The 13,404-nt window shown below is 40.2% G+C and overlaps 1 protein-coding gene across 3 annotated transcripts in view; it reads right to left on the bottom strand.

The window, feature by feature from the left end:
- kalrna (kalirin RhoGEF kinase a) overlaps positions 1-13,404 on the bottom strand; it is a 174,826-nt gene that overhangs the window by 5,391 nt on the left and 156,031 nt on the right. For all 3 annotated transcript variants that reach the window (XM_008438401.2, XM_008438383.2, XM_008438392.2), the window contains 11 exons: positions 7,275-7,440; positions 5,011-5,073; positions 4,307-4,334; positions 3,092-3,254; positions 2,853-2,974; positions 2,629-2,760; positions 2,370-2,531; positions 1,349-1,427; positions 1,210-1,261; positions 352-500; positions 45-183 (listed from right to left, as the gene is read on the bottom strand). In XM_008438401.2, coding sequence (XP_008436623.1) covers positions 45-183; positions 352-500; positions 1,210-1,261; positions 1,349-1,427; positions 2,370-2,531; positions 2,629-2,760; positions 2,853-2,974; positions 3,092-3,254; positions 4,307-4,334; positions 5,011-5,073; positions 7,275-7,440 — 1,255 coding nt within the window. The remainder of the gene's footprint in view (positions 1-44; positions 184-351; positions 501-1,209; positions 1,262-1,348; positions 1,428-2,369; positions 2,532-2,628; positions 2,761-2,852; positions 2,975-3,091; positions 3,255-4,306; positions 4,335-5,010; positions 5,074-7,274; positions 7,441-13,404) is intronic.

Here is a 13,404-nt window from a genome sequence, read left to right as displayed (position 1 = left end):
AAAGCTTTTTTTTTTATTGTTTACTGTAGACTATAAGTTATCACCTTGAGATCCAGATGTGCCACTCTGCAGGTATGAAGGTGCTGGAGAGCCTCCAAAGTTTCTCTGATAAAAAATGCTACTTTCTCTTCCATCAGCTCATCGTGGGCAACGAGATACTCAAGCAAACGTCCATCTTCTAGCCTTATACATGCAATATCAGACAAAAAACATGCCATTTTAGCTAAGATGCCCCAACATGAACATAAAACCACAAAATATTTCTGCTAAACAGTGAGTGTTTAGCGGAATACTAAAGCTGTGACTTTTAAAACAACTTTAGTGTTGTCTGGGCAGTGCCGCAAAACTCACAGCTCCAGGACGAGCATCAGAGAGGTAGGAGACTCATAAGTGTCCAGCAGCGCCACCAGCTGGTGATTCTGGACATGTCGGAGGATGTCTGCTTCATGAGCTACCTGCTCTTTCTTCTGCATCTTCTTATTCACAAACTTAACAGCAACCTGGACAGAAAGAAAAAAATGTTTCTCAGTGAAAAGACGCTCACGGTGAAAGTCCAGCCAAAAATCTCACACAAGTCATTTGTTAAATGTCCAACTATTACAGACTCGTGTCATTTTTTTTTCAACCTTACAGCACCTGGTAGCAAATTTTAGATGATGCGGGAAGAGAGGAAAGGCAATGATGGAGAAATGAGAGGAAGCAAAAATATATAGAAAAACTCAAACAAGTAAAACAAATAGTAAATTCACAAAGTTCAAGGTATTTGTGATCAAATCTAAAATTATAACAAATAATATGGAATGCTACATATTATAAAGCTATTAAGACTTAAAAAAATACATAATAGAACAAATAATAAAAACAAGATCATATCTCCCACACCCCAGATCCAACTCCAATGCCAGTAATGCACACGAGACATACTCATCTATGTTACAACAAACACATTCAAACATCATGTCAGGAGGGAATTGGTTCTTTTCTGTTCTCCTGTAAACACGACAGCCTCCAGTTTTTCCCCAGCTGTTGTTACATGTCTGATCTTTCCCACACAGAGTTACAATTGTTAAAGATAAGATTATATGAATGAGATAAATATTTCTTATCACAAAAATATAAAACATCAGATCATTGTTATTCTTTTGAGCAAAAACAACTGTGCCTATAGGCAGAGCGAAATAACAGAAATCCTCACATGTCGTGTCCTACCTCTTTCTTTGTTGATTTGCTCAAACATTTTCTCACGACTGAAAAGCGCCCCCTAGTGGAAAAAGTAGAGACCATTAAAACTCAGAATGGTTCCCAGTGAATGTTATCTGGCTGATCGACGAGAGGCACGACGCTTTACCTTCCAATCTCGCTGATCTCAGTGAAGACTGACTCAAAACTTTCTTTCCAATGAATCCCTGTTCCATCGCACCCAGAGGCTGAGCAGGAGAGAGAGGCAGACACACAAGAGGGTCTGAACAGAAACATATTTTATTCTCGACATTTTCATGTCATGTTGTGTGTAAAACTTTGGAAATCCTATTGAACCCATCTGGGTGGACTGGTTAAAAGATTGCTTTTTGTTTCGAGATTTTATTGCAAAAATAAATAAATAAATACATTTAATGAATGTATTTATTTATTTGTTTATTTTTATTCAGCATTTTTTCAGCAGGTTGAATCAAACCTAATATAAAATCCTAAAGGGTCTGTTATGTTTCTCATGTTTTGGGCTGCTTTTCTAGTTATGTTTCCAATCCAGATGTGCAAAAGTTTCTTGGTATTCTGTTAATATAGAAAAAAAACACAATTTTGCTTTCATGAAATAAGAAAGGCAATTAAAGCCACATGTGAACAAACTTGTTCACGCAATTAGTAATTAAGAAACATCATCCTCCTACCACTTCCTGTTGTTTTGCCTGTGGTAACATCTGGTTGCTGATCACATGAGTAGTGTGATGCAAAAAAAAAGTAAAGTAGTGATGCATACGGCTGAAAATCCACCTCCGAGGACAAAAACATTAGGAACAAATGTTGTGTTTTTTTAAATTGTCGTGCCTCTATTAAGCACATTTGTTTCCATAACTTCAATTTGTGCAAATATATGGTCAATGGAAACAGCTACTGCTAGATCAAGTTAAAATCTGCACAGTTGTTAAACTGCATATTTTAACACTTTCTAAGAATTAACATGACTAAAGTTCATTGAGAACTTTCACATCACTTTATCTTGAATGAATCTATGGCACATTCTAATGAATGAATAAGTTAGTCAATCAATCAATCAGTCAATCAAGTTTATTTGTATAGCACAGTTCAGCAACAATACAAAATCAGTAAAAAAAAAAAAACAATGGAGTGTATGAGTGTGTGCTCCTTACTGCAGCTGCCCAGTGTGACCATGTTTGAGGGTTGTGATGGAGGGCCAACCCCCCAGCGGTTGGAGGCTCGAACTCTGAATTGATAGTGACCTCCAGGAATAAGATTATCGATCTGGACACACTCCTCCCTGCAGCTGGCCGCCTGCTGCCACAGGAACGAGTCTGTGGGTGGGAGGAAGGGGAATGAAGAGGAAGAAGTACGTACTTAGTCTTTTTGGAACGTCAAAGAGCATCTTTTGATTCAACAGTTTCCACAGACCTTCCTGTCTGTACTCTACAGCGTAACTGGTGATGGCGCAGTGAGCAGATGAAGCTGGAGGAGGCCAGTGGACCAGCACCGTGGTGCTGCTCGCCTCCTGAGCCAGAGGCCTTCCTGGGGCTGCTGGGATACCTTCGGTTTAAAACGATGAAACAGAAAAGCATTGGAGCTGCAGCAGAAGCATAGGACGGGGGACAACCCGTGGTGGAAAACAAGAGAGGCACCTTGAACTTTAATAGACGCAGAGGAAGAAGCAGAGCCGTGATCATTAACAGCAACACAGGTGTAGATCCCTGTATCCTGAGGCATTAAGTTGCAGATCTTCATCAGGATGTCACCAGTGTCCCTTGAAAGGAGAGAAACAAAAAACGGTTGAAGAGGTTGCAAAAAAAGACAACAAAAAAAAAACGCAGAAGAATGAAGCTGAAAAAGGCTTTTTGTTTTCACCTCTGGTGTGTTTTACCTGATATCAATGGTGAAGCGGTTGTTACTGGTGACCGGGTTCTGGTCGGGGCCCTTCACGGTCACTGTGGGTTTGGGTCGTCCACAGACTTTACAGCAAAGGACGACTGTCTCCCCAAACGCACACGCCACATCCGACAGCGGTACCAGGAATTCAGGGGCCACTGCAGACAGCAAACACATCACAGCCGTTTCCTCCTCAGGGCAACCAAAGGCCACTCTGAGGCACAGATCCCAGGTTTAGCTTCTACGGCATCAGAGCTGTTGTCAACTATTCACAGCAGCGTGTTTCTAAATGCATAATGAATGATTGTATTCATGTTCCTGAGCTTCAGGTCTTTTAGTTCCTGAGTCTGTTTGCATCAGGTTTTTTTCTCTTGAATGTGTAATATTTACAGAAATTGTTTGATTGCAGTTGCACACAAAAAATATTAAGTTACAGGTACAATCATTTTTACCCAGGTCTGTTTGACTTGTTTATTTTATTTTATTTTATTTTTTTACCTTCTACCTTTACAAACCTTCCAGGATTCTACTGAGAAACATCCTCACAGCATGATTCGGCCTCCACCGTGCTTCACAGGGGTGAAGCTGGTTGGGGTTGTTTGCCCAGGGCGCCAAACAGGCAGAGAGCGCCTCTGGTGAGACCAATCAGCTGGACCTCTGTTGAATTAGGTCAGCCTCTTTAAAGGGGTAAATATTTATCCAATTGCTTATTTCAAGTTAAATATTTTTACTTAATTGGCTTTTTTTTTTTAGAAATCAGTTTCCTTTGATATTAAAGAGTTTTTGTAAATTGTTTGGCATGATTGCTTTGTGAAAGCAATAAAGGGTTAAAACGTCCAACGGGGTGAATACTTTTTACAGCCACTGTATCTGTTGTGGCTGTTCCTGCTATATAGTTTAATTAATAACAGCTGTTTAGACTTTGACTGTTAATGAGCTCGATGAAAGACCTACCAAATTCAACTTTTAACCCTGAGGGGGTGTTTAGGTGATTCCAACTGGAGGTTTTCTTTAACACTTTTAATATTGCTCTAGGTATTTCTTTTTATTCTATTAAAATTGGAGTTATAAAAAGAAATAAAGTGTGTGAGGGCTGAGGGCATGGCTTATGGTGTGACAATAAAAGGTAAAGATGACGCCTTCCCTTAAGACACGTCCTACAGCTCTCAGATTAACACCGCCGGATCGTGTGAATTCGTTTGTGTCTCACCTTCCTGGATGAAGTTTGGGTTAAGAAGCTGGAAAGCAACAACAACAAAAAAGATACCCGTTAGGTTCCAAACATTAAGCAAGTTTATTTGTGTAGCCCATCTCAGCAACAAGGAAACTCAAAGTATTTCACACACATAAAACAACAAACACACAGTAAACTGTGACAAAGACTAAAGGAAAGTGATGAAAAGTGGGAATCCAGGTTACAGTTAATGGAGGAGTTGGGTTGTTGATTAGTTCTTGTAGTAGTTTTGGAAACCTGGCCGTTCTTGGGAGGTTTCACCACAGTTGGTGCTCAGATTCCAGTTGGCCTTACAAATGGTTTTGTAACCCATTACAGACCGATGGATGTTAATGACCAATGTAACCTATGTGTTGATTCTACCGGTCTGGCAGTGATCAGCCCTGGATGTGGCTAATGACGTTCTTCCCAAACAATGTCGTTAATCACAACTAATTAATGTTTTAACAAGGAACAGAAGGATTATCAGATTTTTTTCCTAGGATCAGACTGACTTAGATAACCTTTTTGCTCTTAATAGATAAAATCGAAATTTGAACATTTCTTTTGTATTTCCTCGGGTTATTTATTTATTTATTTATTTATTTTTTACATGACAGAAACAGAAGAAATCTCCAAGGTTGGGGGAAGGGATTTTAACAGCACTACATCTAATTTTATGCTAGTTAGGCAGCGAATACCTCCATGCCCGTCTTTGGGTCAAGGTCTTCCTCACTTTCTGACTCGTCAGAGGTGTGCAGATCCTGGTGGACAGCAGAGGAACAGGACAAGAACAACACGGGGAAAGGAGGGAGAGGTTTGTGTGAGTAGGAGAGAAAAGGCAGAGCAAATTAAGGCTGGCACTGGAGAAGACAAAGAGGCTGATAAAATGTAATTTGGCTCGTTGGGCTGAAACAAAAATATGCAGAAGATAAAAAAAAAAAGCAACAAATAATAAGAAGCAAAAAATGATTACATTTAAAAGCCTCTATATATATGAAGGGCAGTCACTCGTAATGTTTCTTTATGGATTTCAAGTCATTTATGATTATGCTGTTGTTTATTCTTACATCTAAAATATACTTTAGTTTTGACAGAAGCACGGCTGCCATTTTGCACCATCACCCCTTCTGACCAACACCAGCAGGCGACAACAGGTGAAGTGTCCTGCTCAAGGACACAGCGGCAGAGGCAGGTGAAGCAGGAACTTAGGTTTAATCCCACAGTCCAAAAACAAAAAGAGGTTAACTGTGGATCCTAATTCCGACCTTAAGTGTGCATTTTTCAACCAAATGCACAACAATTATTGATCTAAAAATATTAACAATTATCCGACAATGTGATAATTTCAGCTGATTCTCTACTGTATAAGTGGCTTAGACTTGAACGCAGTTACATAAGACTTTACAAATTTGTTCAACCCTCTTCATAACCATGATCTTCTGAGATAGTTTTTAACTCCACTAATGTGGATTAAAAAAAAAACTATTAAATTTAAAGCTCAAGTTGTAAAACTTGAGCTTTAAGTTGTAAAACTTGAGCTTTAAGTTTTACTTAAAGCTCAAAACTTAAAGCAGTTTTAAAGATTTAGAAGATTGTTCAGTACAAATATGTCTCTTCATCTTCCTGAGCACTAAATCTGTTTCAGAAAACTTAAAAGTTTATTGTTGGAGGAATATGATTGAGCCCTTCGACAGACTGGTGACCTGTCCAGGGTGACCCCGCCTCTCGCCCGGAACGTTGCTGGAGATAGGCACCAGCAACCCTCCCGACCCCACTAAGGGACAAGGGTGTAAGAAAATGGATGGATGGATGGATGGATGGATGAATGGAATATGATTGAACATCCACGCAATCAGATGTTTAGCAAAATTTTATTGAAAAATAAGGGTAGAACAGAAAATTTGACAAACCGAGATCTGTGTGTGATGGATTTAACAAAATATAAATCATGAGAAGCCCAAACTAAACAGGTTTTTATTGCAGCTTTTAAAGACACATCTTAAACAAATTACAGTCATCTACAATTTGGATAGGATGGTCCAATCTCCTGAACTGGAATTTAAACTGCAGTAGTTTAAATTTGCTGTATCTCCATTATAAATGTGCACAAATCTTTGTTGATATTTTTGCTAATGTTGAAAAAAGCACAAATTAGCAATTGTGGTGTTTCTATTAAATAAGAAATGAATTTAAAATGACACGTGAAAAGTGGTGCTTTCTGATATGGACGACATGGGCCCAGGGCGGCATCTTGTGGGGGGGTGGCATGAGCTGCAATTTTGGTGAAATTTCAGTCAGCAGTTTTACAACTTGAAAACTTTCAATTCAACATATTTCAATAACACAACTTGTTATGAACTGTGTGATGCTGTAAAACAGGGGAGCTCAAGTCCAGTCCTCCAGAGCTGCCATCCTGCAACTTTCAGATGCTTCCCTGCTCCAACACATATGAATCAAATGAATGGCTCCTTATCAGGCCAGTTCAGAGCTGATCCCGGTCCGTTGAAGTAAGGATGCATCTAAAAGTTGCAGGACTGTAGCACTTGAGGACTGCACTTGAGCATCCAGGCTGTAAGAGCTCTGATGGAATCAGCTGCATATTGTCCAGATCCCATCCTCCTCCTACTGCTTCCTGTCATCTTCTTTATTGGTTTACAGCTGAAAAACCATCCTAGTGCTTTCTTTTTTTATTTAATTGGTGTGTTTCCCTTAAGCAAATTTATTTTCGTAATTTCAATTTGTGCAATTTTATGGCTTATGGGAACACAGCTTAGGAATGCAGCTGAATGCACAATAAAGGTGATGTGCCGCTTTGCATCAAGCAGCACAGGCCTAATGGCTCCTGCTGCTATCAGGTTTAAGATCAGTTTCATAAAACGTCTGGATGTACGAAAGGACTGAAGGAGTAAGTAGCACATACACACCACATCAGCCACTGGAACCGCCGGCCAGCTGTACTCACTTTAGCCTTGTGGCTGGGGCTTGGCAGGGCTAGCGGGAGGGGGGAGACTGCGCCATCTTTGGGTTTGCGGAGGAGGCTGTTCTCCTGACTCCTGAACCCCAGAAAGGAGCTGTCCCTGGATTCAGCACGTTTCCTAGCGCGTAGCGTGTTCCATGACAAAGACTTCCTGTGCAGTGCATGAAGGACAAACATCAAGCAGCCAATCACACAGTAACTTAGCAGTGTCCAGCTCAGCCATTCTGTGGATGCAACAGCAGCTGTCGGGTCAGAATAATGGAGGTGAGCAGGATAAATCCAGAGGCACTGAAAGCTATCTGTCGCTCTGGGTTCATTTCCCTGTGTGGAGATGGATAATTGTCTTTAGAGTTAGTTGTTTCAGGGTTTCCTAAATTTACAGAAGAGGATTCCACGACAAAAGAAAGAAACGTTTCAATCAAATTCAACAAAATCCAGATCCCCCCCCAAAAAAAAAAAATCTACTCTGTTCCGCCTAAAAGAGAACAGGAATTTAGTGCGTTATTTATTTGTATGAAGGTTCTGTCAGTATTACTCTCTATGTGAAGCTGTAGCCATGTGGCCATGGAGCTGCCACTGCACCGACATGGAAACTGAGGGAGTCATTAGAGCAACACCACTGTCCTTCAATAAACAGCTTCAGTGCCCTGTAGGAAGTCTGCCATATTAACTAGAGGACATGGTTGATTTTGCTTCTAAGTTTCAATCAATATTTATGAAATCAGGTGAGACCAGTCACCTAAAGAAATGCGCGAGATAACTCTGGGTCTTTGTCCATTAAAAGAATCTACATGTCACTTACCTCTTGCAGTTTTTTAGTAACCATTTTAAATCATTCATTTGTTATTTCATATTCACTTAAACCAAATGAAGCTTCTGTTGTTGATGGAAAACCATCAAGGCCCTCAAGCCCATCCATGTTTGTCAAATTAAAAAAAAAAAAAAAAGAAAAAAAAAGGTGAATTCAATTTTGATTTTAGCATCCACTGAAATTCTTTTTTTTATCTGAATTATTTCCATTATTTAATTATTCATAAATTAACCACGTTCTTGTTGAATGTTGGCATATCCAGGAATATCCATTATACCGTATTTTCCGCACTATAAGGCGCACCTAAAAACTTTCAATTTCCTCAAAAGCCGACAGTGCGCCTTATAATCCAGTGCAATATATGGACCAATACTGAGCCACAACAGGTCTAGCAACTACGGTAAGCAGCCGCCGACTTCATTTTGCCCGTAGAAGAAGCGCGCGGTGCATGCTGGGATAGTTGTCAGAACGCTGGTTTGTTAATAAAGTTTGACTATATGCACATATCTACCTACCGACCAGATAATCAGGTCGTCTGCAGGTCATTTAGCACCAAGTTCTCCACCAACATGCTGTGGCGAACGGAGAAGGGTGACCATCGTCCGGCCACGCCCTGGCCCAGTCGCCGAAGGCTCTCCTCGCCGACCGAGGAAGGGGGGGGGGGAGACAGACTGCTTCAGGGTTTACATTAGACCAGGTCTGTGTTACCCAGAAAGCAGTTGGGCACAATATCCCAACACCGTGAGTGAAGCAATGACTGGGGCAGCCTACTATATAAGGTACTCGGGGACCATTTCTTTATTACACATCCACATTTGTAAGGGACGGGTGGCAACCCTAACTGTACTATGCGCCTTATAATGCGGTGCGCCTATGAAAACAGTTTAAAATTGGCCATTCATTGAAGGTGCGTTATAGTGCGGGAAATACGGTACTTTGAACACAGCCAGTTTTCATCCCATCAGAATTCCATTGGGCGGTTGCTATTTTGTCAAGTTTGTTGAAATTCTTCAACAAACTTGACAGTAAAATCAGCCAATCAGAGCATGTCTCAAAGTGAATTAAATTCATAGTTTATGAGAGGTTCGCCCAGCTGAAGGATCCACCAATCAGAGCTCTGCATATATTTGAACATAAAGTGAGCTGGTTATGTTAGTTGAGAAGTCAGTTCCAGTGAGGGGCTGTTTCAGCTGAACAGCTTCCATTATACGGTTCATGAGAATATAACCTGTGAGCATGCAGTTGTAAAGAGAAGACCTGTCATAAAAAAACTTTAGTGGACATAAAATCAACTGATAATTTCTTCTGACCATGAGTGTAATCTTTCATCAAACCGCTGTAATGTGGCCACCCAGGTGCTCAGCTCCTGTGTCTTGGACCTAATGTTACTCCAATGTCAAAATCATCAATCTGCTTTTGCAGATCAAACCATTTCTGGTAAATTGATGTGCAATGTTCAATCTTTGATCACCAGATCTTTGACGTCCTGGTTGATGTCTTGAGACAACAGTGGTAGCAGCATCCCGACACGCCGGGTTTGCAAGAACAGGGTTGCAAGCTTCTTTTTTTTTCTCCAGATGTAACAATGGCCATCATAGTCAAACACTTTAATTTTATTTAATCAGATGACGGGGCATGTCTCCAGACTCTCTGTTCCTACATGCAGTTACAAACTGTAATCTGGCTTTATATGTTGCTATTGGAGGAAATTCTTCCTCTTTGACTTTTCAGCCCATGTCAGTAAGAAGATGTGGATCTGAAGCTTTGAATTAAAATGAACCACAGATGAAATTAGGTAAAAAATATTCTGGCATCCAACAAAGACTTTGGTAATCCTGACTGATCTAAAACAGCAAACGTTCAGTCTGAGTTAATGTTAGAAATAAACTGTGGCCTTACAGCAGGATCCTCAAATCCAGTCAGAGGGTCGGTGCAATGACTGGAACCGATCAAACAATCAGCAGGACTATGGAGAACTTGTCTGCATAGTGAGCAGGTCAACCCGCCATTTGTCTCAGGTATGTTGGACTAGAGACACATCTAAAGGTTGCAGGACACTGGGCCTCGAGGCCTGAATTTGAGGAGCCCCTGCATTCAGGATATCCATATTCCTAAACACAAAAATGTGGCTGCATGAAAACAGTTCCTCAAAGGATAAATTCAAATTTTCCTTTTCCATTTGCTCAAATTCTCTCTGTGATGTTAGCAACGAACATTAGCAGCGAGCAACGAATTTCTCAAACCTACCTCCATTCTCCAGACCAAAACTCTTACTTTTCCTGACGTTACTGCATTGGCTACTTTTACTCTACTCTATTAAAATTTTTTAAAAATTGTGGTATATTGTGTCTTGCACGTCAAGAGAGTTTTCTGGCCACACTTTTTGCAAACTAGTCCAAGCTCAATCAGAATGGATGGTGAACATCTTCATTAGTTTGTGTCATTAACTGAAATGGCAATGGAGTCTGGGGATACAAACATGCATTTGTTTTATCTCAGATATAGAGTGAAAACCAATTTAAAATTTGACTTCTGATTGGAAAACTAATTTAAAATTATGACCGACAGTTTAATGGAAAAAACTTCTAATCCATTGGTACTGGAATGGGGGTGTTGTTCCAGATGTCAATATGGTAAAACATATTAAAGATGTGGTGTCAAGTTTCAAATAGATGCAAAAAGCTAATCTGGAAATAGCTGGAATGCAAAGTCAGTCAGGCGAGTCAGTCAACAGTTTAACAGAATTTCTAAGGTTTGACAAGAATTTAATCTTCATAGGTCTTGATGTGGATGCTTTAAATTTTTATAATGGATTTAAAACCACCTTCCCAAGCAAAGGTTGTTCAAGCCCTTAGTTTTGCTCCATCAGAAACTTGGACAGAATACACAAAACACTTCCAGTACGCTGCACCCATTTAGAAACCTGCCATCTGTGTTACCCTTCAGTCATATAACACCTGATGCAGATGTTGAGTGTTCTGGAGAGACGCAGGCAGCTCTGTTTGACTTCTCAGTGGCATATTGTTGTTCATGCATAGCCTGGCTCTGCTGGAGGTCTCGTAGTTAAAAGGGAGTCGTCTCTCTCCACTGTCATCACATGCTTGCTCTGAAGGAAGGATGAGGTTTAAAAGTGACTGACTCAATGCGATCAGGTCCTCAGATGGAATTGGGCATTCTGTAATTCAATCTAAACCCAACCAATCAAATTTGAACTGAACTGGATTCCTTAAATTGGATCCATTTGTAATGTGGCTTGAAATAACTTTGTCTCAAACTGACTTAAATTAAATCTCAAGATTTTAAAATGTGAAATGAAACACAGACAGTGGAAAAAACAGGTAATTTTTGTGTTTGTTTTTTTTTTAAAAGGTGCACTGCAGTTTCTTTTGGTCTCAAAGAATTCAAATCTTTTTGGTGAAGTAAATACAATCCATGGTTTCATCTGACGTTTTTCATGCTTCAGTCTGAGGGTTGCTTTTTATGTGGAGTGTCAAACCGTGAAGGTTAGTAACAACTCAAAGACAAACTGAATCAAAAAGAACGCTACGACAAAAAGAAGTAAACGGTGCAGATGATCACACTTCACACTTATATCTGGAAATAAAGCCAAGATGGCTGCAGCTCAATTCATCCCCATGCATTTCATACCTGTGGAAACCATTTTGCAAATATGCACTTTATCTCAGTTTATTGTTCAGTCTAGCTAAAGTATTTTTGGAAATTATGAGATCAATTGATTTTGAAATCTTTGACTCAAACCCTTATTGTTCTTCTCTGGTTCTCATCATTTATCCCAGATTACTTTTAGTACACATTACATATTATAACCTCTGATATAACCAAACTAGGTGGATAATACCGAGTTATGAAACCATATTTCACCGCAGTAAACTACTGAAGTGGTAAAATATTGAAAATGACTGGAAATGTTTGGCTTGGTTTGTACCAAATGCTTCCCTGGCAGGTCTGAACAGATTCCTGAAACATCCCATAGCAGGCGGCTCCATTCAGTATCTGAGAAAGTCGGGTGCAGAATTACCTAAAGATACAGAGGTATGAAAGGACGTAGAGATGAAATGACCAGCAGCCACCAGGATCCATGCTTTTCATACACAGGAATGCTAGAAACAGTAAAACCATGCTTTACCTACATAATGTTCTACTGAACTGCAGGTGCTTTGCTCAAAATAATTACCTCTCATTAACAAATGGTGTACTTAGTGTGTGTAGAAATGCAGGCAGATATTCAGTTTGCTCTTGTAATTTATTTACAAATATTAAAAACTACATACCATCTTCATTCTAAAGCAGAACAAAACATGTCCACCTTCACGCTTCTGCTCTAACTCATGCTTATATCCAAAAGGTTTATTTTACATATTTAAAAAAAACATCTAAAATCCTTATCAGACTACGGACAGAACAAAGCTGAGCGCTGCCGTTAAGTCAAACATATTGCACAGCCTGACTTCATTCATATTTTTTTATCTTCATAAATAGTGCAAATGGCATTTTTTTTTTAACAGGAATGTTCTAGAGCCTCAGTCAGATATAACAGTATGAACTTTGTACAGTGAACAAAATCAACACAAAGCAGGAAACAAATCCGACTTTGTCTAAGAAATAAAATAATAATTAACAAGAAAGAAAAAACAAGAATCAACACAAAATGTATACAGATTGCCACAGACAACAAAATAAATATTCTCCTCTACGGAGAACAGAATCCACCTGAAGATGACCAGGTGAGCTTTATTCTGTCAAAGAAACAGTAAACACGAGAAGTACAAAAGAAAAACAGAAGCAGGTTGTTAGAACTGAAAAAACAAACAAAAAAAAAAAGATCCGGTTTTAGCTCCACATGGACCCCCGGGTCAGAGTCAGCTACATGTTCTACCCGGTCTACTCCTGTGGGATCAGTGTGTTTTAACTCGCTTTCAGGCCACAACAAGTGGATTTCCCTTCAGCAGACTGGCAGTCAGTTAGATTGGAGGGGAGTCGGGTGGAGTGGGAGGAGGGCGGGGTGGTACCTTAGTGCTCTGTGGAGCAGTGACTCGGTGGGAATCCTTCTGTGTCCTGTCAGAGCAGGAAGCAGCAGGAGGGGTGAGGGATTAGGAGATGAGGGCACAGGCAGTGAGGAGTTAGGAGTCCACTCAGGAAAACAACACAAACACAAGCAGGCAGATGGAGCTTCCACACCGCTCATCCAGTCCAGTCGTCTGTCTGTCTGTCTGCCAAACAAGTGATGCTGGAGGGTTCAGGGGGGTGGGGAAGTTTGGAGGGGTGAAGGGCAGGGAGGTCGGG

This window comes from Poecilia reticulata, linkage group LG2 (genome assembly GCF_000633615.1).
Source record: "Poecilia reticulata strain Guanapo linkage group LG2, Guppy_female_1.0+MT, whole genome shotgun sequence".
Classification (NCBI taxonomy): domain Eukaryota; kingdom Metazoa; phylum Chordata; class Actinopteri; order Cyprinodontiformes; family Poeciliidae; genus Poecilia; species Poecilia reticulata.
Note: the sequence above shows the minus strand (reverse complement) of the source record. Positions and strands in the feature narration are given on the sequence as shown.